This window comes from Cyprinodon tularosa, unplaced genomic scaffold (genome assembly GCF_016077235.1).
Source record: "Cyprinodon tularosa strain WSP-4 unplaced genomic scaffold, ASM1607723v1 ctg139, whole genome shotgun sequence".
In the NCBI taxonomy this organism is placed as follows: domain Eukaryota; kingdom Metazoa; phylum Chordata; class Actinopteri; order Cyprinodontiformes; family Cyprinodontidae; genus Cyprinodon; species Cyprinodon tularosa.
Window position 1 is genome coordinate 746,123 of NW_024038210.1, and position 24,041 is coordinate 770,163.

A 24,041-nucleotide genomic window follows, 5' to 3' on the forward strand; every position below is an offset into this window, starting at 1 on the left:
CGATTAATAATCATACAGCAAAAGGATCCTTAAAAAAACTTTATTTACAGAATTAAACCAACCAAAATTAAATGCAAAATATTTATGTATTTTTTGCAAGTTTGGATATAATTACTGCTGTAAGTTGTAGCTCTGTCAGCTAAAGGCATGTATCAGAGTCTCTATACTCCAGTTAATGATTGATTCATTAATCAATTATTAAATATTTCAGCCCTATTTTAATGCTACGTTCACACCAGATGCGCTTTGGGCAGCAGAAGCAGCCGTTTTACATGCAAAGTCTATGGTTGACAAGCATCAAAAGGTCCTGCAGCGCATCTTGACGCAGCTGAAGCAGCGCCTCATGAGCTTCTGAGCATCAGTGGTGCGTGATGCGCTTAACAAGCAGCAGCTGCTGGAGTTGGAAAAATTAAACTTCTGCTGCTCGACGCTCCACATCAACAAATCAGAAAGGCTGATCTGGGAGCTGGCAGGGAGACAGACACAACACTGCTGGTGCAGGGAGCTATGAACACTCTTCTGAGACATTTTATTAATGCCTACATTAAATCAAAATGTTGAAACCTGCTGGCAAAACATGATTGCTTTTAATATTCTGGTGCCTCCAGTTTGTACCACATACCTGCAAAACACTAACATCTACTTCCAACTTCAACAAACAGTAGGGGAAACCCCCAAGAAGCAACCGGGCTCCAACAGCAAAATAATATTTGAAGGCAGGATCATATAAAAACTTGAATAAAAGCATATTAAAGCTGCTTTTTTTTCAGCTTATGACAGCAAATATAGCAAAGCTACTTTCTGCTATTGAACACAGGAGCAGCACAAGCATCATACGCATCTGTTCACACTTTACTGGAAATGCTTTAGGAGCATGAAGGATGCTCCTGAGTCACGTCTGACCTCAATGTGTAAAAGCATCAAAAATGAAACGCGTGCCGTTTGAATGTAGCATAAAGCTTCCAGCCTCGTATAGAAAGGAACAATTAGACTTGAACCGCCCCACAACTTTTCTATGTTTAACGGTCAATGTTACTTGATTATTGTAACATTCTTACATGACATTATTAAATGCATGAGGACAGTATAACTTCCTATTCTGCCCTCGATTATAACTGTTAGTGTCTTCTCTCTGTTTTCCTGGTTGTCTCCAAATTATGTTATTCTGAAATATATTGACTACATATTGACTCCCTCCGTTTAAACCAGTCCCAAACATGCACTCTTGCACTGTTTTCCTTTAGTTGTAATCAGCCACCAAACTGGTATACTTGTCATAAAAAAAATGAAAGAAAACCTTTTTTATATTCAGTTAGTTATCTTTTGTTTCAGTTTCGTTCTTAGTCAAAACCACCAAAACCCCTTTCCATGTGAGAGACCATTGAACCCCCCCACCCCCACCCCCACCCCCACCCCCCACCCCCTTCTTAGTTCAGCTTACAGCCAAACTCATTGCCCGCCTTTTCTCAAGGATAAAACTGAAGGATTCCCATGTTTTTGGTATGGAATTAATTTCTCCAGCCACTGGTTTCCAGTCTGCTTTCCAAAATGTTGCTTTTTCCTGCTTCCAGAGAAGGGCACTGCTGTAGAAACTGACTGTTAGTGTGAATACTGGGAGCGTTACATGTTTTTCTAGTTCTTCATGTGCAAAACACTGACCCGTTCAGACATGCCAGACCTCAGCCTCCAGAAGGAAGCCAAAAAAAAAAATCTAAAATCTATTTTAGTTCTAAGAAAAAATGCAAACATTGCTTGACTTAACTGTCAAGTGTTGCATAGAAGAAAAAATCTTCCTTTTCCTCATATAAAAAGAGAAATCTCTTCGATGAATACAGAACTATGGCCTGTACTAGTTTATACCATGGCGTGTTTGTTTCCACAGCAATAATAATTACAGTTTTACCATCATTCTTTAAATCCCCTTTTTCTTTTTTTCTTAATGAAACATTTCCCTGTCATACCTGAATATGTCTTTATTAAATATATGAATTAATATTTTTTTTTCTTTCTGTCGGCTTCTTTTCTGCTGCACCCCTTAACATTGTTTTTTAATATTATTTAGTCTATTGTCTTTTGTCTACATTTAATTGCCACTGTTACACCCTAATATTTTCTACTCTGTTCTATTCTGTTGTGCAACCTATCAGTTTATTGAACTGATTATTCAATCTTCCACTACATTACATGTTTCTTTTCCAGGTATGTTGTATTGGATTTCTCAGGTTGCATAATAAAGTTTTTCTTTGTTGTAGATACGACTGGAGCAGGATGAGGAGGTAAAAAAGCTTCTTCAGCTGAGGGATTCTCTCAGGTTACTTCTTCAGGTTGAGGGCAAAGAGGTAATCTGAGCTCTAATGTGCTTAATTCACTTGAAAGTATTTTCCTTGACATACAATGTACCATTCTGTCCTGCCAGGGTGCTTTGATGAAGATGATAGGGGGAACTAGTTAAAGAAACCAGAAAAGTAAAAACAGAAGAAAGAAAATCAAAACTATTACATCCATTTTAAAACTGCAGTCACTGTGGTACCACTGTTCAATTAGCCAAGTTGGAAGTAAAATGTATGTCCAAAGTTTTAAGTGTCTAGATTACACTATTTCTGACAGTGAATAAAAAAAAAAAAAAAAAAAAAATAAAAAATATATATATATATATATATATATATATATATATATATATATATATATATATATATATATATATATATATATATATACACTATATATATATATATACACTAGAAGTGTGCCATATAATTTAGTATCTTGAAGGCTCAGGTAACAGAATTAAAAACAAGTATTCTATTTTTCAGAGAAATGGTGAATTACAATTTACGCAACAGGCTTTGATAAAAAATTTATTTTGAACATAGATTTGTTGCTATATATAATATGAGAAGTGGTCCCAGTATTGACCCCTAACGAACCCCCACAAGTAATACATTTATGGTTTAAACAGCAACAGCAAGGTAAACAACAAGTTAGTGCAGAGTTAGTGCTCTAAAGAGATAAAGTCAGCCTTAGGGGCCCCAGTCACTTACTGAATGAACTGCTTTGTTTAACCCCACTTGTTTGTGATTTTTATTCTAGATTTCAATATGTGCATTGTTAATTTAATGTTTTAAGTAACGTCTTTTGTTTCCTAGGAGTACCTGAACCGGAAGAATTCAGGGAATGGCTATAGCATCCACCAACCACAAGGAAACAAGAAATATGGGACAGAGAAATCTGGCTTTCTCCAAAAAAAGAGCGATGGGTAAATAAAGTCATGAGAGTTCAATACTTTTTAATTAGAATTGCATATATAATTCTTTTCAGAAGGCTACATCAGTTCTCAATGGGTCATGAATGTCAAAATAAGCTGGAACACTTGGAGCCTGATCTTCAAAGAATCCAAATTGTAATTTCTTTTGAGTACGTGCAATAAGTGGGCATGTGGGTGATGTACAAAGATCAAACATATAAACTTGTTTGGTTCCTTAAATTAAAATGGCCAAAATGTGTTTTCTACAGGCAGTCTGAGAAAAAAAAAACCCTAAAAGAAAAATGGGGTTCAAAGCCATGGAGGAGGAAATAATGATGATTATTAAAAAATATGATGATACCAAATTATATTTATAGTGCACCTCTTAACCAGTCTCAGAGCACTATATTCAAAATGAAAGAAAATAAAACGTAACTAACTTCGTACCCAGATATGCTTTATTTAATTCAGAGAGGGAAAAAAAACCTGTTGGTAAGAGATGTACACTGCCACCCCATCAGTCTCATTTGATATTCTAGTTTTTTATAAACATAAAATAATATCTAAGTTCAGTCATTTATTTTGATTTGTTTTAATTGTATAAACATTTTCTACTGCACCACTGCCTTACTTAACCTGTCCTATTACCACTTTTTTCTTTATCAATGATATTTTGACAGTCCAAATGGGCTCACATAATCTCTATTGTCTGCCATTGTTCTAATCCGCCTATTACGGCAAAAATGACTGCAGATATTTTGTGCAAAAACTGCTGCCACAGTTGTTTCCAATTGGGAGAATCGCTTTTCAAGTGGTACATTTTTATATCCTCTACCCATGAATTTGCATGGTTTTGTATATATATATATATTATTAAGAGTGGTCAAGCATAGATCTTTAAAACAATTTGCAAATGTTAATAGTGGTGGTAGCATCATTTTGAGGGTCTGCTGAGCTGGAGAAATTATTGGATAAATTATTTAAAAAAAAAACAAGGCCTTTGTAAAAAAAAAAAAAAATCCCATTTCACTTCAAATCAACAGCTAGATTGATGAAACCTGGGACATAAATGAATGTCTGCACAAACCCAATCCTAAATAACTATCCTAGCTGATTTTGGATGAATCTGGCACCAAAGCCCAGACTTCACCTTTGTTTGTGGACTAGGATTTAAAACCACTTTTTCTCCAGGGGATCAACCAGTTTAAATGAATTCTTGAAGAGCATCCAGAAGGAATGACACATTAAGCTTATTGATCATTACAGAAGTTTCATCAAAGCCAACTCCACTGGTTTATAAAATGCACTAATGATGTTGGGTAACATTTGCATCCCGGAAAAAAGAAATCCTTCTTGAAAAAAGACTGCAAATGGCCTGAAATAATTATAAAATCATAGTGATGAAAAGTGTATATAAATCTTTGCCTGGAGCAAATATTTTGCTGTCAAATTATTACAAACTCTGGAAATGATTTCATCGGTTTACTTTCATGTTTGGACTTTTACTGATGTTTTCAGTACCAACGTTTCTGTTTTCCTAATTATGTTAAAAGTTATAGACGCCACTTTAAAAAAGGACCAGAAAGATCACAGTCAGTTTGGAAGGCATGAAGGAGGGGTAAAGTCGAGCTTTGTCTGGCCCATCTGGTCCTCATTATTATGAGATGAAGAGTGGAGCAGGGGCCCCTCCTTTGGAGTTTATTGGCAAACTGTGAGCTGTGCAAATCCAACTTTTGGGTCAAACACATACAGTCACAGAGCTAGATTAACATGTGATAAGAAAAGGGATGTGGTTAAGTTGGATAAATGACAGACTGGAGGAGAATTAAGCCTCCTGAAGCCACTGACAGAAAGCAAAACATCTCATCTGCTCTTTTTTTTATTTTTGACCTGATTTAGAGTTTAGTTGAAGAAAACAAGAACAGTCTTAAAATGCTGCAGCACAAAAACAGAAGTAGATGTTATCCCTCTAACTGGTCTACGCTACAAATCACACTTAGTGGTCGTTAATCACTGGTCTAACATCAGAATGTTCTCTTTTTTTTCCCTCTCTTAACTGTGTAGGATCAGAAAGGTTTGGCAAAGGAGGAAATGTGGAGTCAAATTTGGATACTTGACTATTTCCCACAGTACGGTGAGGACTGATAGATACAGCTTTGCTCTGTTGAGTGACAAAATAAATGATAAATGTATGAAAACTTTTTTTTTTTTTTTTTCAGATCAATCGACCGCCGGCCAAACTGAACCTTCTGACCTGTCAGGTGCGACCCAACCCGGAGGACAGGAAGACCTTTGACTTGATCACTCGTAGGTTTATTTTTTACCTAAAATGTAGGCTTAAAAGGTCAAGTAATGAACAACAGATATTTTGGGAACTTCTTACTTTGCTTTTATAGATTCTTACATTTAATTTTGCTGTTGGGTCTTTTTTTTTCTCTTTTTCAGATAACCGGACATATCATTTTCAGGCTGATGATGAGCAGGAATGTATGATGTAAGAACCTAAACTTTGTTGGCTGCAGGTCCCCATTACTCTGTACTTATCTCATATTTGACCACCTTGGCAACATGTTGTGACAAGTGATGGCTCTTACATATAAAACATGGGCTTGTGTCGGTGGATGTTTTACAGCATTCATTCAGAAAGAATTTCTTCCCTGAAAAGCATGTATTAAAACTGGAGGTGGACCTGTAGGTTTTTTGGACTGATTTTTATCAGATTTTTTTCCTAAAGCTCTAACCTGCTGCTACACATTTGAGCTGATTACAATTATGCTTCAAGAACTACGTTTATGAGATATGCCTCTATAATATCCTGCATCAGATTAAATGATTCTAACACAGGAATGGACTTAACTGCACCTGTGGGAGGTCACCAAGATGCTAGCACCAGATTCACTCACTTCTAGAAGCTAAGAGGCGGGGTCTTCATAAAATAGTTTGACTGGAATGAGATCTGCTGAATTTGGAGCCTGAATCATGACTTCAAACTTGCTGCTTTGCATCTTGAATCATTCATTTTGACCATCTAATTTTACCTTGTGGTAAGGTCCATTATCACAAAAGGGGGACCGTCATTAGATAATACCATTTCCATAGACGGCTTTATGCGGTCAGTGCTTTGGTAGACTGAAGGTGTCATATGTTTCCCACTTTAACCCAACAAACAGTTTCTCAACCAGCTGCTTTTCTTCCCATATTGAATCCTGGTGCCATGTTCCCTAATACCCTTTTCCCGCTGGCCTAAAAAACCTGTTTAATCCCAGGAACAATCGATCGAGTGTCAGTGGGAACAGCTTGCTGATGCGTTTGCCCTGGTCAAATGACCCATATTAAAATTGCCTTTGATCTGATCGGCATAATGTGGGAACACCAGACCTGGGTTGACCCACTAAATAATGTGACACCTTCGAACGCAACATATGGATGTCAACACACCGCGCCAGTTACTTCTAATCCAACAAGTCGAAACAACTCTTTACATTCGATTAAAATGGCGCAGCACTGTTGAGGGATTCGGACAAATAAAAGCAAAAAAATAAAGAATACTGACTACGCTCTGGCTCCCATCAATGTTGCTCTTCATTATTTACTTCCCTGATTTTCGTCGTAGTGTCGACATTTTCAACTCTCACCCAGCGTGATGCTGTCATCAGTGGTGGCGGATAGTGGCCACGCAGCTTGCCAGCATCGGGTCAGACTCTGCTTTTCGGTGATATGGGAAAAGAGCCAAAAGCCGATTGTTAGCGGGTCAACTCGATTTTGAATATCCCGGCTTTTCAGTGGGAAAGTGGCTTAAGTTACCAACATACATGCGCCCAGCCATTCTGGATGCATTTCTGATGCTTGTATGCCCATCTCTGTTTCTGGTGTTGACAGTCTGTCAACTGTTGTGTTTTCTGACATTTTCCTATCAGAACCAGGGTGTAGTTCTTTGAATACTTAAGTTATACTTGCTCATAATGATTTTTTTCCATAAAGGTCTGGCTTTTCTTATCTTTGTGCATCAGTGACCTTTGACCCTTTCATTAGTTCATCACAGTTCAATCTCCGACCCATTTGTAATAGATATTGACCACTGCAGACAGGAAACAGCCCCTGTCGTAAAAGTTCTCAGATCCATTTATCTAAATGTAATCAACCAACAGATTCCAGACAGCAATAAAACATTTTCAGCCTTCTTACTGTCTGCGTGAATTGTTTATTTAGATAAGAGGGATGATGTCACTGTTTTTAGTCTGATGATTTTCTGCTTACATCTAATGAAAACAACTTTAAAGATAAGATTATTACATCATGTTTTGCAGAAACGTATTAGTACCTGCTTAAAAGTTAATTTCAAAACCGTATCATGAAATTTATTCTGATATCCATGAATATAACTAAAGGTTTTTCCAAAATCAGCTTGGTTCAGAGCAGAGAGGCTTAAATAAAAACGATAAAAGGGGATCTTTTCCATACTTATTTCAGCCCTCCTATATGCTTTAGGGCTGATATAATCAATAGGATAAAACATGATAATCGATTATGTAAATATTCTTCAACTAATTTAGGTTATCGATTAACTGTTAACTGTAGTATTAAGACTCTAAAACGTGACTTTAGCTGACAGAGGGACCCACTTAGAGCAACAATTATATCAAAATTGTAATTTGTATATATATATATATATATATATATATATATATATATATATATATATATATATATATATATATATATATATATATATACACATTTTGCATTTAAGATAAAAAAAATATATATATTTTCGTCTGTCAACATGCTTTATACAGAAACCCTCAAGTGTAAAAGTTTTAGTTTCACCTTCTTGAAGGAATCTTTGGCTATCCGATTATTAATCGATTTATTGAAAAAATAATCAGCATTTTAATCTATTTGCAAAATAATCGTTAGTTGCAGCCCTAATGTGCTTACATGTCAATCCCTGTTTTAAAAAATAGAGGCTTAAAAGAAAACACGTCCCTCTTTCTAACTTTTAACATTTGTCATACGTCCTCCGACTTTTTTTTTACCAGCTGTTACTGAGAATGACCAGCATTTTGTTTTCTATCAGTAATAATTATTTCCACTTCAAAAAGATCAGCCTATTGAGTTTCTAACAGGCCTGTCACCCGTCAGGGCAATAAAGATCATACCTGCCTTTGTTAAAATGGCTTTTTCAAGGGAAATGTTCCCCTTTTATATCCCAGAATAGGTGAACGCCACAGGGTAGCAGTGGGAGCACCCACTGGTCCCAGCTGTATCTGTGTGGGACGTCTGTAGTGAGGGATCTGAATGTGCTCTGATGTGGTTTGGATGGGGGTGTTTGCATGTCTCCTGCTTTCCCGTCAAATATGGTTCTCTCCACAGGTTCTTTGATTTAATGTGGGGTCAAAGAGAGATGAAAACGTTTAGTAGCAAAGAAGCTCACAAAGCTGCAGATGTGACTCAGTATGTGTCCTTATTACTAATAAAGCTGAGAAAGTAAAAGTGAGGCTGACTTAGCATTAAAAACACATGCACAGCACATGCTGTAAAGTGTGTGATGTTTTGTAGGTAGGGCTTCCCCGCCGTCTCACTACTCACGAGGCTGTAGTGAAATGTGACGTTCCCTAAAGGTTTGTGTTCATCTCTTCCTTTTAGCTGGGTGTCAGTGCTGCAGAACAGTAAAGAGCAGGCCCTGAACACAGCGCTGGGAGGAGATCAGCTCCATGTCCAGGACAGCGGCCTGCAGGAACTTTCACAGTCCATCATCGCTGATCTGCGCCACATGCCAGGCAACGAGGCGTGTGCTGACTGTGGTGCTCCAGGTCAGCTCAACGGTTCTGTACTAGCCTTATTTAGTCTGTGCAAACCTCTTTAATCTCAGTTTTGTAATAAAATAAGTATTTTGTTCATTTTCGTTAAGATGCATCTTAATAAATTGGGTATATAGTTCATGTCAATTACTGCAGCTTCTAACTAGATTATTTTAGCCACTGAGAGCTGGCTCAGGTCCTCGTTTGTTGGCCTATTTGTGACACACTTTAAGTTTATTGTTACAAATATGCTGATATCGCGAATGCTTTTTGTTTGGTTTATATTTGGTTTAATCAATATATAGAAAACAAATGGATACTGAAACAAAGTAAGGATGTATAGTGAATTAAAGCGGTCAAAGAAATTTATGGCAGCCTCACCCTGACTCTCTCCTCTGTGAATTGGCACCTGTACACTTTCCTGTGTGGCTCACACACCTGCATTTGAGTCTTCACCTCCACAAAACACATTCATACCCAGGCACACCATGCACCACATTTCCATTTATGTCTCCTACACAAATATCTATGTTCAAAAAGCAATGACTTGTTATATAGACAATTACACACAGTTATACATTTTTAAATTTTTATGTTGCTGATTATAGCTCACATCTGATGAAAACCCAAAACTCTTTTCTTGTACATAAAACCAACAAAAAGCTTTTTTATACGGAAATGTGGGCCGACTTAAAGTGTGTCCTTGCACTGTAGAACAAATGTACTCATCAGTGCAGCTTAGGCTAAGTTCACACTACAGGCCTTGATGCTCAATTCCGATTTTTTTTTGTGAAATCCGATTTTCTTTTTTTTGCATTGCCGTTCACATTTCCAAAAACATGTGACTTGAATGTGATCTCCTGTGTGAACTGCATTCATACAGCTCAAGTGTCCCCCATGCGCACTAGAGGAAGCGATGATGTCACAAGCCAGCGTGCTTCATGTTTACAGAAGTAAACATGGATGGTAGCGCTGGAGCGCATCTAGCAATCTTTCCCAACCAAAAAAAACATAATCTCTTTAAGATGGTTAAACATAAATACTGCTCTCCACATCAATTGTCTGCCATGTTTGTTGTGTTTCTTGCCACTTCTGTGTAGCAAGAAGCAGAATAGTGACCTATGTCGGCTACTAATGGCGTTCAGGTTGGATGGATGCGACCTGGCCGTTCAGACACAGGTCGCATTTGAAAAGATCAGATTCGTATCGGATTCAGGACCACATTGCCAAGTGGCCCTAGTCGGATTGGAAAAAATCGGGTTTGGGTCACTTCAGGCTGCAGTGTGAACGTAGCCTTAGAGTGGTGGAGGTGACCAGCCTCTACTTCTTACCAGGTTGATCTAAAAGCAGAATTCAACATGCCTGCAGGTGTTTTGCTCGTCTCCCTCTGGGTAACACTCTGTAGATTCTCTGGGGTTAAAGTCAAAAAGAGACAATAAAGGGAAGCAACACCACAAGATCATATGGTTTCTCAGATCATCACTGAGTGTAGGGGCCGCATACCGGACTTTAAGGAACAAGCTGTCAAGTCCTATGTACATTTTACTACATCCTCAGGTCTCAGAAAAAATAAGTTATCGGGAAAAAAAAATCTTTTTTTTTTATATACAACTTTTTTTTTTTCTTGAGAACTGAGCATGTCCTAAAATGTGCATCATAGTAAAGGCAAAAGGCAGAAGTACTAATTTATCTTTAAAAGCCATAATATTAAAAATCCTTTTAATTCATCTTTTGCCTGTAATTATTGAGTTTTACTCTTTGAATTACTGAAACTACCTTTATGACAGTGTTCTACTATTGTGACATTAACCTGTGTTATATTAACCTACCTAATAAGATCTTTTTCTGCTTTTTTTGGATCAGATCCAACATGGCTGTCTACCAACCTGGGCATCCTTACATGCATCGAATGCTCTGGCATCCATAGAGATTTAGGAGTTCATTACTCCAGGATTCAGTCGCTCACTCTGGACCTGCTCAGCACCTCAGAACTGCTGGTAATGAAAGAGAAAATGAATGCAAACATAGAATAGAATCGAATAAATCTCTATTGTCCACTTGAGTGGAAAATTGTCTTTGCCTCACCAGACAGACGATGCTAAAAAAACATAAATACAGATAAAAAGGGTTGTGTAAAATGCATAGAGCTAATAAAACATCAAGTATCCGCCTTTTCCTGACATTTCATGCCTTGTGTTCCTTCAGTTGGCTGTCAGCATCGGCAACACTAGATTTAATGACATCATGGAGGCAGGACTCCCAAATGACTCTGTGAAACCGTTGCCACAAAGTGACATGTAAGTTCCAGACAAACATCTGACTGATTTGAAGTACAAAACATTATTAGATGCTTTTTATTTATGTTTCCTCGACATTCAGGAATGCCAGGAAGGAGTACATTGTGGCAAAGTATGCAGAGCGTCGGTACGTCCTCCGCAGGGATGAGTCTGATCCGGGTCGCTTGTATGACGCAGTCAGGAGCCGCGACCTTGTTTTGCTTCTGCAGCTCTATGCTGAGGGAACGGACCTGTCCAAGCCGCTGACTCTTCCTGAAGGACAGGTTAGTGATGTTTACAGACAGTTTTGTTGTTTCTAACAAGCTTGTTTAAGACAGTAACTCTTGATGAAATTAAAAACTTCTGTTTCATAAAAGCAAATAGTTAGTAGTAGAGCAGTTATGCTTGCCTTTTCCTTTGAGTAGTTTAGCAAACGTTCTTTGGTCTCTTTTGGCCTTTAATTTACATTTCTCCTCCCTCCTTTCATCTCTTATTTCCTCTGCCGTCCCCCTCCAACGCCTCGACTTCATCTCTTTAATCACCGTCTAACTTAGACACTTCCTGGACGGCCATAACAGCATGTGGGGGAGATTTACTCTGTGGTTGTGAGATGTTATTTGTTTATGTTGGTTGGCTTTCTTTTATTATTTCAGCTTTTGGGTCAAAGCTCGCGTCTCATGAGAGCAAATAAGACGGGCGTATTCAATTACAGACACTGCTGTTCCTCCTGTTGCTCTTCATTCAAACAGATGAACCTGCAGGAGAGTTTTCACTTTTTAACACAGAAATATATGATTTGCTGTAGAATCAAGCACTAACCTGAGTCTCACTGGTTGTCAGTTAGTTATTTAGATAGAAGGAGCAGCTTCACCTAATTGGGTAGATGGTAAATATTCTGTCATGAAAAAGAATAATAGTTTGTGTAGATGGACAATCATGACCAAATTTTAGTGGTTGAGAAAAGGACTTTTATTTTCATTTTGCATACACAGAGTGAAGACAAAAATTTTTTTGTTTAGTGCAGCTTTCAGACAGTAAATTAACATTTCCATTCAATGAAGTGCAGCAGTGATTAAATGTAAATCTATGCCTTCTTCTATACAGGGATATGTTGCATTCATTTTAGTTTAATAAATAAAGTGATCAGATAAAGGCACTCAGAGGTGTAAAGAAACAAAGAACACATACTTTATGACCTTACTTAAGTAGAAATTTTGGCTATCTATGCTTTACTGGAGTAATTATTGTTTAGACAACTTTTCATTTCTACTCCTTATGTTTTTTTGCAATTATGTCTACTTTCTACTCCTTAAATTTTAAAAATAGACTTGTTAGTTTGTTTTATTTCAGCGTATTTTCCATTATGGCCTCTGGGTATTTGAATAAAATAAAAACAACAAAATCATTTGTTTCACCCAGACAATGAATTTCTTTGTGGTTGGACTTGGTATTGCACCAATTTGTTGTTCACCACATACATAAAGTTTTTTCAAGATGGTGCAAAGTTAATTTTGACACTTTTGCTATTAATTATAAAAATAAGAAAATTAAGTATAAGGAAATTATCCTGCAGAATTGTAGAAAAATGTTCCTTTAAGAGGGTAGTGAAGTAACCAGTATAAGTTTTAAAGCTTCTGGCCTTAACATTTTTTCCTGCATTATTTTTAACTTTTATCCTTGAAGTAGTTTTTAAACGAATGGTACTTTTACATGAGTAAAAAGCTTAAGTTGATAGTCTAACTTCTACAAAAGTGTTTTTAAACTGCCTGATTTATACTTCTACTTGGGTAATGAACATATATGTAATACTTTTGACATCTCTGAAGGTACCTAATATCACAGTTATTGAAAATGAATAAAAAATAATTAATTTAAATTTGATTCAAGCTCTCCACTAAAATGGCCCACTAGTGTGACACTGGGATCTCAGGTCAGGTGAGGGTTTAGTGTTAATACAAATTTAAAAAGTCCATCGAGAACATATCTTAGAGTTTTGACAAATAAAACTCTGCCGCCAACAAAAACTAGGATCAAAACAACCAACAGTTAAGCATTTTGTTTTTCACAAATGTTTTCTTTTTCACTGTTATAAAACGCAAAAGCTATAATAAAGTTCCTTGAGGTCAAATCAAAAAAGAAATGTAGGAATCTCCCCAGATTTTAACGTTTTTATAAAAAAAACTACAGTCCATCCTTAAAAAAAAAAATCTATATTTATATATATCTATATTCTATACATCATCTTTTCTAACACAATAAACATTTTTAATCATATATTCCTTTTGACTTATAATTTCTTTATCATTTAACCTTCCAATAAGTTCCAATAATGCTGATGCAGTAGAGTTTGAGTCAACGGTTTGTCTTACTTCTTTTTTTTTTTTTGTTCCTCTTTCAGGGGATGGGAGAGACGGCTCTTCACCTCGCCGTACGTCTAGAGGAGAGAAGTTCTCTGGCGCTGGTGGATTTCCTCTGCCAGAACAGGTCAGACCATTAATGACATCCATTCTCTTCTCCTTTAAAAGCACTCAGAGAAGAGTTAACACCATCTGTCTGTGCCATATGTTCCATCTGCAGCAACTGTCTGGAGAAGACAACAGTGGATGGGAACACAGCTCTTCACTACAGCGTCTTACAGCACAAAACCGAGTCACTTAAGCTTCTGCTCAAAGCAAAAGCTTCTATTCGCACAGGTATTTTTAATGGTGATAGAAAGCCTCCCTGAACTTTTATGTGCATTTTGACACGTTACAAACACAAACTTAATGCTTCATGTTGTTGACCAAACTTTGATTATTGCAATTCAATTCAGTTTATTTATATAGCGCCAAATTCACAACACAAGTCATCTCAAGGCACTTTACAGTTCAACCAGATCATACAGTCAAATTGATACAAAGTTTTCTATCTAAGGAAAACCAGTTGATTCCATCGACTCATTGACTCAAATACAATCCCTCACACTAAGCATGCTTGTAGCGACAGTGGAGAGGAAAAACTCCCTTTTAACAGGAAGAAACCTCCAGCAGAACCAGGCTCAGTGTGAGCGGCCATCTGCCGAGGCCGACTGGGGTTCAAGGAGACAGAAGCAGAGATACAAAAAGCAGCTGTAAAAGGCGGCCCCGTCCAGGAAACACACAGCTGGGCAGACGAATTTTGCAAAAAACACATCTTTATTTACTTCCCCAAAGAAATCTTTTAAGTCTTGAATATTTTTGTATTCCCTCTACGACTACATATGTTGTTGAACAACCTTTTGCTGCACCTGCGATTCTTTTGGGTACTTCCTTCCCAGCCTTTCACATTAAGAGTCTGACATGTCTGCTTGTTCTTTACAAAATGCTTAGAGTAGACAGCCAAAAAGGAGATTGTATAAAGAGAGTTTTCATGCAACAGATTCCCAATTGGTTTTAGTTTTAGGTCATTCCAACACACAGTTTAAGTTTTGATCCACACCACTGCATTTTAGCTCTAGATGTGCCTTTATAGTTTTTGTCCCCATCATCGAAGCCTTTAATCAGTTTTCTTTCAGGATTTGGCTCCATCCATGTTCCTCTCAGCTCTGTTTATGTTGCTTGTCAGAGCTGGAATAACAGCATCTAATCACCCTGATGCTGCAAATCCGTTTTTATTGTTGAAAAGAGTTGCTCAAAGCTTGGACTTAGATCACCACATAATGATCCTGCTATCAATGGTGTCCATGGGATGCAAAGAGCATGCAAAAAGACACATTAAATTAGATATTTTAACAACTACTCCACCTGTCTTCTGGATGACATCCCATGTTTTTTTATATATATAAAGGTCTGGTCCATAGATATTAGTCCTTATTATGTTCTCATCCCATAGAGTTGATGATTGTCTCCCCCTAATGTTTTGGAGCACTTCTCTTATGCAGTGCAGTTGGCAGCTTTTCCTAACTTGCAGTTGTTTTTGCTACTTGCAGTATTTTTTTTCTCAACATGTGTTTCATGTTTGGACCTTTTGAATTTACTGTGAAATCATGTTTTACATGGTGTTTGCACCCCTCAGCCACTGTAGCCACCACAGTTTCACCATGTTTATGGTGTGTGTTTAGGGGGTTGTAAAAAACAAAAAATTGATTGATGCTTTTCCAACTTAATGTACAAGTTTGTTTCTTGTACCATAGGCGATAAATAAAGCTCTGAGATTTAATGTTCTTTTTTTGTAGTGAACTCAAGTGGAGAAACGGCTCTAGACATGGCAAAGAGGCTGCAGCACACTCACTGCATCGAGCTGGTGAGTCCAAATTTTTCCTCTATCTGTAAAGGTTTGACAAAAATGCTAGGAGATTGCTCATTCTCTCTTGTTAGCTCTAGTTTTAAAATTAGAATACCTTCTAGAAAGCCGAATCCAGAGACAAAGTAGCATAACTTCCACAGCTGGAAACCATGCCTTAACAAAATTCCCTGTGCAGCCCAACTACGCATAAATCTTCCTCCATAGAAAGTCCCAGGGTGCATAATTTTTTAACTGGTCTTATTTTCTTTCTGGCTATTAGCCCCAATGAATCAAACTGAGCTTTTTGTCACATCCTGTTTGATTATAAATAACCTGGTTATTGGCAGTTTTTCCGCTAGATGCCTAAAGTTTAGTTTACTTTATTTTTTTGTGGGTTTTAGGTAATAGGTGATTAAGAAGTCAATTCAATTCAATTCAGTTTATTTATATAGCGCCAATTCACAACACAACTCATCTCAAGGCACTTTAAAGTTCAACCAGATCATACAGTCAAACTGATTCCAAGTTTTCTATCTAAGGAAAACCAGTTGATTGCATTGACTCATTGACTCAAATACAATCCCTCACACTAAGCAAATCAGTGTGATCAAATGTGAAACATTTTCAAATATTCAAATTTTAAGACAGAAAATATTTTTTTATTATTGTTATTTAAAAAATTGAAAAAACTTAAATGAGATTGTAAATAATTTACATTCAGTCAAAAGCCAAACCTTACCTCTAGTCTGCTTTTAAACACACAATAGTTCTACATTCTGGAATAATGTGGTTGATAAGTGTAGAATAAGGAAAATACTGACTCTTTAAGTTGAACTTCTCTCTTTAGTTACAAACAGATGAGCTGAGAAGTCTGGAGGACTCATAAGATAAAAGCTTACTTGATAAATAAGACGGGCCCAGATTATTGATTGTAAAAAAAAAAAAAAAAAAAAAAAAAAACATACAATACCTCCCTCACATTTTTTAGTTCCGATTCCTAGTTTCTATGCCCGGTATGTCAAATGGAAATAGAAGCTGCTTAATATCAGCCAAGAAGAATCCATACGAACGTGTGCACAGCCATCTGTTATTGCAGCGGCATTGAAAAGTGTGGCTTACAGTCTTTTTTTAAGAAATGACCAGTCAGTTACCTAAGGATGGGATTATCTTATGCAAACGATGGTTCATGGCTAATATGAATATACAGAGGATACATTCTTTTCAACCGTTACATCATCTGTTGTTTATTTTAGTTAATTTGAGAGTTGTTTCATATGATACAACCCACTCACTGAAACACAGAGTCATCTGATTGAGTGGAATAAAGGTGCAGTGAACAACGCTGAGAATATAAACTCTGTCAGGATGCCTTCCTGCTGTGCTACTTTCCTTCCTAATAAACATGATCATAACGCATAAGTCCCACAAGCTTTGTGGACACTGGATACATGTAAATGAGTTTTAAAAGGGCTTTAACAATAAAGCTCCAATTGAAAGTGTAAGTCTGAAAAGAAAATTCAAAAGATTTATATTGAAGCTCATTGATTTGATATTTATATACTAAAAGTAACTTTGTAATAATTTGTTGTAGCAATAAGACAAATTTACAGTAGATATCCAAGGAGTCAGATTTCTTCGATAAGTTCAGACTTTCATTTAGATGACTGGTTTGTAAGCTGATTTATAACATGAGAACTTTTAAAAATCTTCTCTTTCAATGTCGGAATTGAAAGAAGGAATTTTAATCTGAAAGGGAATCTTTCAAATTAAAACAATGCCCAACCTTAGGCATTTGATCAGAATATACTCTTCATGCCTCCCTTCGGAGGTTTTCAAGATAGATCCGAACTAATGCAGACCCCCCCGAGCAGACAGAACTTGCAAGAGGAACTGTATATTCCTTCTGAACAAGGAACAGCCTTAAATCCTCCAGAATGAGCTGAGGCATGGGACCTGGGAGAGTTACATCTCTACTTCAGTTTTTAATTGAGTTTAGGCTTTAGGATTGCAGAATACGCTAATAATCTGCAACTACATCTGTGTTTCTCCAGTTGGAGCTGGCCAAAAATGGGAAGTTCAACTCTCAGATCCACGTGGAGTACATGTGGGAGAGCCAGTCTCAGGAGTTCTATGACAGCGAGGATGACCTGGATGAGAGAGTAAATACCAAAGACACAGCCTTGTCACTGAATGTCACTCTTAGGCAAAGAAGATTTGTGGAAATTTTAAATGGAGTTAAAGTGTAATGACTTGTTACCTCCCTCTAGGTGAGTCCGTTGCCCAAAAACCGCTCCCCTCCTTCAAACGGCGGCGGTGGTTCCTCCTTTGCCCAGTGGGTGGGTAGCAATGGTTCAGGCTTGGGCGTTAGACCCTGTCAGACATATGAGAACCTGGAGTTCCTGTACAAGAACCCTCCTGGCAACAGCGGCCATATGGGAGCATCCTTACCACCACCGCTGCCAGCCAAATCCGTCCAAAGAGGTAAGTAACTGTGTTTTACTGCAATGTACAATATAAGCTGACTTTTTTCAGGTGTAAAATCCTACAAACTTAGATTTTGGTTGACATATAACCATTTTGGGGACAATTCTTTCTTAAATACATATATATTTGTTTGTTTGTTTGTCATACCGATATTTACCTCCACAGGCCGTTCAGACCCCCAGATATCAGTCACAGCAGCACAGGAGGGGAACCACATCCCACGGCGCTGCTCTAACCCGTCACCACACTCCTCCAGTCCTCAAACACAAGCAAAACAAAGTTTCTCTTCATCAAATACAGAAATCCACAGTCAGAGTGTGAGACCCCCGCGCTCCCCCCATGGACAGGGAGGTCTTCAACGAACACATAGGCAGACCTGGGATGGCCAACCTGGTTGTTTCCCACAGCCACCCAACCAGAGTCACAGTGGACCTGTCAGGTGAGGAAAGCTGCAGATAAGTCCAAGAATAAATATTTGTGCTTAGCTCCAATCAGGAAGTTCCTTGAAATCATAATCAGCATTCATTTTCTTAGATTAATTCTCTTAATAATTTGTTTAAACTCAAATATACCTACACTTCTTTTTCAATTTCTGTTGGAGAATTGGTAGCTGTTATGGAAATGGCCTAATTTCCATGCACTGACCTGGATTTTAAGAATGATCGATTTAACAGAGCACACTCTTTAAATCCTAGAGGCTTTCAAATCTGGTCACATTACACTTAACAAGAGTAAGACACTGGCTGTTTCTCAATTCACAAGAATGCTAGAATGGACTTATGTTCTCATGAAGTATGTTCTTAAAAAGAACGTAGGAAAGTATGGACTCCGGAAGAACAGGAGCACGCAGAACAAATCTGTGTCAATTAGAACAGAAACGTACTCGTGACATCACCACTTGCTCAGCTCCTCTGGACCTGCATTTAATAGTTAGACAATTAATATTGTCTCTAGATAAAAATTTATTATTACTGCTTTCATTCATCGTGGGAATAATAATTAACACAATCAGAAAAACACAAATCAAATGAACGTTTTGCCAAATAAAACAGAAACTGCCGTCAGAGCCAGTGGTATTTCACACACTGCTATGCTGAGAGAGGGTTGCTGCAGACGGGCTAACGTTAGCCCTGGCTGTGGTTAGCCTTGGAGTTCCGCTGGTTGCCACGGTCGTCTCAACATCTGAACTTTTTTTTAAATTATGCACTAAATCAGTAAATGGGCCATATACTTTTACACTTAAGAGTAAAATGTTCTCGCCTCAATTAACTTAAAACGTACTTTTAGAGAACATACTTTTAGTTAACAATTATATTTAGGTTTATTAACTGAAAAATGTAAGTGCCAGTATCAGCATTAATGTGTCTAAGGTTATGTTGTACCCCCCAAAAATTTTATTCTTTCACTTTAAGTGTTTTTCATGGATATTTTATTGAAGCACTTTTGTTATTTTTCTTAAATATACGGGCAAGTTGGTGTTACTTGGTGATATTCATTTTTACCATCAAAATATCCATATTTTTTGAATGTTACAAAGGTAATAATGTCTTGTCCTGGATTGCAATAACACTATTGTCTTGAAATTTCGATTTTTAAAGTATTTCACGGAGTGCCCTATAAAGGGTTAAAGGTTTAGGTTGGGCATCCCAGAAGATCATTATAGTTTAATATAATCCTTCTGAACCCAGTTAGCCTGTGTGGGTGTCTGAAAAGTTAAAAACAAACCACTGGACTTTCCCAAGTTTGAAGACGTTTTTCTTCCCATCCAGGAAGCTTTCTCAATTCAAAATGTCTTGAGTAGTGTTTAAGTTCCAGGTTTATAGAGTAGCCCAAACAAAAGCCTTGTTATGGTTCAGAAAACACGCAAATTAAACTTAAGAGTCTTTGAGGTCGTTGTTGGCCTGCAAATTAACCTGAAACTGGGCCGTGCCTCTGAAAAGGGGAGTAGTTAGGGTCGTTATTGGCCTGGCTTACTGGAGTGATGTTTTGACCACCTGCATGATGAGGGTTGAGGTTTTCGAGAGCTGAAACCTGAATCCACCCCCTCTGTTTAAGGTTGGTTTTTCTCTCTAAACGTAAATTGCTCCTTTCACACCCGCAGGAATGCTATGGTGCAACCACACAGACACCTTATTGTGTTTCAAACCAGCTATGACCCCAGGCACATCTGAACTGATTTTGGAATGGACAAATGAGACCAACATTAAACTGCTGGAATTGTCACAGAAAATGTGTGAACTTTGCCAATAAACATATGTACAGATAAATATATTGAAACAAACTCTAAAATGCAAAGGAGAGAGGTCAAATATCCTATCAGGATTCTGGTTTTCATGGCTGCAAAGCATGTGGATCCTTATCTAATTCCTTAGCAACGTTGAACCAAATATCAACAGAGGTCTATTTGATTCTATGTCTACATTTCAAACCTGTGTGGGTCTGAAAAATTCTGTGTTAATATCAAGTTGTGGACTAAATTATCTTATATTTAACATTAATCAAAGGTGCACCTTGTATCACCATTCCACCCTGGAAAAAGAATAATTTTAATTAATTGTAACGCCAAATACAGAATTTGTTTTCTTTTTTGTCACACAACCATATTGAAAAAAAAATCCTCTTTTAATGCTTGTTTCTCTAGTTCAGAGAAGACCACATCCTATCGTCGGACCAGCAGTGGAGGGATCAGCCATGGAAAGTGTAGCTCTGAGTCTCTGAGCTGTGTGGGCAGCCAGGAGGAGCTCTACTGCAGCTTAGCGGGAGGCGCTAACAGCTCTATTCCTTCTCCAGCACCTCGTCCCCGCAGGAATGCTATGGTAAAACCAAACAGACACCTTATTGTGTTGCATTCAGCCTTATGTCCCTCAGCAGAGGAGCTAACAGTCCTGGGAGGTTGCACCGATAGTGAACTGATTGCTTTGTTGCTCTTTTCCCTCAGGTCTCTGTCAGCAGGCCAAACAAGCGTGTCAAGGCTCTGGTGGACTGCCGAGCGGTCAGCTCAGAGCAGCTTGCTTTCTTTAAAGATGAAGTCATTGTGGTCACAGCCATTAATGACCCCCACTGGTGGGTGAGTGCAACTACAGATTTCTATTTTTACCACATCCTGATTTTTTCAAAGGTGTTCCCCTATTAAACTCAACTGTAGTTTTAATTGTAATGCATTGGGAGTTTCTGTGAATTAACAGAAAGCAGCACATAATTAGTTTTGGGCTAGTGGTTAAGAGCAGTGCGCTTGTGCTTTGAAAGGTTGCAAGTACTCTGTTTAATCCCCACAACCTCCACTCTGGGTTCCTGAGCAAAACCCTTAACCCCTAATTGCTCCCCGGGCGCCACACAAAGACAGCCCACTGCTCCCCAAGGGATTGGTTCATATTGCAGAGTGCAAATTTCCCCATTGTGGGACAAAAAAAGGGATTTACATAACTAGGAAGTGGAGGACATGCAGTTTTTAAACTGTTTTCCAAATGAAAATCTGAAAATTTGTCATGCATATTTAGTAGTCTCCTTTATTCAAATGCATCCACAAAATATCAAATTTATTGTTTGCAGTTAATGTCTCCTAATTAGGAAGCGTAGGGTGAAGAAATTATCTCAGCATGAGATCTCTTAAGGCCTAAGATGTTATTTATTGGACAAGTGTTCAAACAGCGTCATAAAGTTAGAAGAACACCAGAAATCAGGTCATTTTGATGAAAATATAAAAAAAAAAAAAAAAAACATTGAATAACTAAATATCTACTTTTACATGGTTGTCCACTTAAGCTGACTGGCATGAATTATATCTTAAAATAAATCAGAAGCAGCTAAGAGGCCCGTGGTAACGTTGGACAATTTGTAGGGATATTAACTCATCTGGGACAATCTGACAATTCTTACTGTATTTTCCGGACTATAGAGTGCAGCTCACTATAAGCCGCGCCCACTAATTGCTTATTTACGGTAAACATATGCAAAATGAAAATAAGGTTTGTCTAAGTCTAAAAGCTGCTGATATCTACTGAACGGTCTCCCACCAAACCTGTAGGAGGAGCTCTACATACACACCCATGGAGCAGGGACAAAGAAGAATTCCAGCTCCTTTTAGCTTGTTGGCTCACAGCAATAAGAGCTTCTACTGAAAGATGGGGCTTTATCAGCTCTTAATTTCAGCTCTGCAGGAGTTGAGCCCAGTCTCTTCATTAGTTTGGCAGCTTTAATCCGGCAAATAATTGTCAAAATGTCTGTATTCGGGACATTTGTTCCCCGTCGCGCCTGCTGCCTGCATGTTCTTGTGTTAAATGAAAATTAGACCCTTATTCTTTCATTTCCAACTTTTATTTCCCCTCTGGTGGTTAGGAAAAATCAACAGAAAAGCTGCAACCACTTACAAGTTACATGTTTCAAAGCGGTGGAAATAAGTAACTGCTTATAGCCCGGAAAATACAGTAATCATGCCATCCACAATCCTGGTCGCTAAAGAAAGGCAAAAAAGTCACTTGCAGTTTGCCAAAAACAGTGAACAGATTAAAGAAGTTCCTTTGCTCAAGACAGCCAAAGTCAAACGCCATAAACAAACCATCCCCACCCTGAAATAAGGTGGTGAATGTATCATGCTGTGGGGATGTTTTCTTCAGTAGAGAGAGGATTGGATTAAGCTAAATAAGTGACACTAATGGAAGCAAACATGTTGGAGGCTTTATGTTCCAATACGTCTACTGAACTAACTTTAAACCATAGTCACTGTAAGAATGGCCAAATTCTAGCAGATCTACAACCAAACAAATACATTTCAAAAAAGGATTATTTCAAATGTACTACATGAGCTTGGGTCTTTTTTAGGTCAAAAACATCAATCTAATTGGTGAAGCTGGATTTGCAGTTATTTTCAGAGACTAGTGAGCTTATCATAGACGTTTAATGAAATATTCCAGATATTTTGGGGTATTACATACAGTAAACACAGATCACTCTATCATAAAGTGATGTATTTTGGACAGTGCCAGTGACCTTCCCACCCATTCGCAAAATAAACATGGCATTATTTATTTTCCTGACAGGTTGGCCACATAGAGGGCGATCCGTCCAGGAGTGGGACCTTTCCTGTCAACTACGTGCACAAACTAACAGACTGATGTTAGTTTGTACTTTGGAGCCTTGGGACTTCATCACCACATGTGAAAAAAACAAAACAAAAAAACAAAACAAAGAGCTCTACTAATGGATCCAAGTAATCTAGGAATATTTTAGGATCTACTGAGCAAAGGGCAGCTGCAGAAGATAATTACCTTTAAAGGGGATTTGTTTCCTTCTGAAACATTTGCTTATCCTGGAAAGCAACAGAAAACTGAAAGCTTTTATTTGTTGCCATAAATATAGTTACCAAGATAAAGCAATGCTTGTAATGGCTTTATAGTTCTTTTAAATATTAATCAAACATTTGGGCTGCAGATATAAAAAACTGCCTGTACTGATAAAAGACTTGTACATACAGGCAAAATTTCACTGCAGGACAAAACCTCTTGAAGGCACTTTAAGATTCAGAGGAATCCTCTGAAGACCTAGGAAAGCTGTAAATGTTTAATTAGCCAGCTAGTGATCTGAGTTGGCAGCTTTATTGGTTCTGAATGAAAAATGAGGAGTATTTTAAATTACAGGTTAATGGGATTGATGAGGTTCAGACCTGCCCAGTATGTGCAGCAGACTGGCCTAGAACGTGCCTGCCAGTCTGTCTCCAGTAAAAAGTCAATCTGAATGCTTCAACCACCATGCTTCAACCACCATGACTCTGTCTGCAGCCGGCCCTTGGCCGGCTGCAGACAGAGTGCAGGATCCAGTTTCTGTTGCCTCCAGCCAAATGTCTCCAGAGAATCTGGAATAACAGCAACATGTTGGAGGGGGAAAAAAAGGATCCTCTGGCTTACAGGAAATGGTGCTTAAAGCAGACTTGGTAATAAAAGCATCCATTCACTGTAATTCATTCAAGGTTGTTTTTTTTTTTACCTTTTAAACCCACAT

General features: G+C 37.8%; 1 protein-coding gene across 2 annotated transcripts in view; it reads left to right on the forward strand.

Annotated features, from left to right (window-relative positions):
• Positions 1-23,210, forward strand: part of LOC119778782 (arf-GAP with SH3 domain, ANK repeat and PH domain-containing protein 1-like) — a 52,325-nt gene extending 29,115 nt beyond the window's left edge. Inside the window, exons 9-26 of one of the 2 annotated variants that reach the window (XM_038278155.1) lie at positions 2,253-2,339; positions 3,147-3,256; positions 5,309-5,378; positions 5,464-5,551; positions 5,690-5,738; positions 8,891-9,057; positions 10,909-11,042; positions 11,251-11,342; positions 11,425-11,605; positions 13,720-13,805; positions 13,899-14,014; positions 15,514-15,581; positions 17,615-17,722; positions 17,831-18,044; positions 18,348-18,486; positions 20,689-20,863; positions 20,986-21,114; positions 23,084-23,210. In XM_038278155.1, coding sequence (XP_038134083.1) covers positions 2,253-2,339; positions 3,147-3,256; positions 5,309-5,378; positions 5,464-5,551; positions 5,690-5,738; positions 8,891-9,057; positions 10,909-11,042; positions 11,251-11,342; positions 11,425-11,605; positions 13,720-13,805; positions 13,899-14,014; positions 15,514-15,581; positions 17,615-17,722; positions 17,831-18,044; positions 18,348-18,486; positions 20,689-20,863; positions 20,986-21,114; positions 23,084-23,158 — 2,088 coding nt within the window. In that variant the 3' untranslated portion in view covers positions 23,159-23,210. Of the gene's footprint in view, positions 1-2,252; positions 2,340-3,146; positions 3,257-5,308; positions 5,379-5,463; positions 5,552-5,689; positions 5,739-8,890; positions 9,058-10,908; positions 11,043-11,250; positions 11,343-11,424; positions 11,606-13,719; positions 13,806-13,898; positions 14,015-15,513; positions 15,582-17,614; positions 17,723-17,830; positions 18,045-18,212; positions 18,487-20,688; positions 20,864-20,985; positions 21,115-23,083 lie in introns of both variants that reach the window. The other variant, XM_038278154.1, reaches the window with a different exon arrangement.
• The last annotated feature ends 831 nt before the right edge of the window (positions 23,211-24,041 follow it).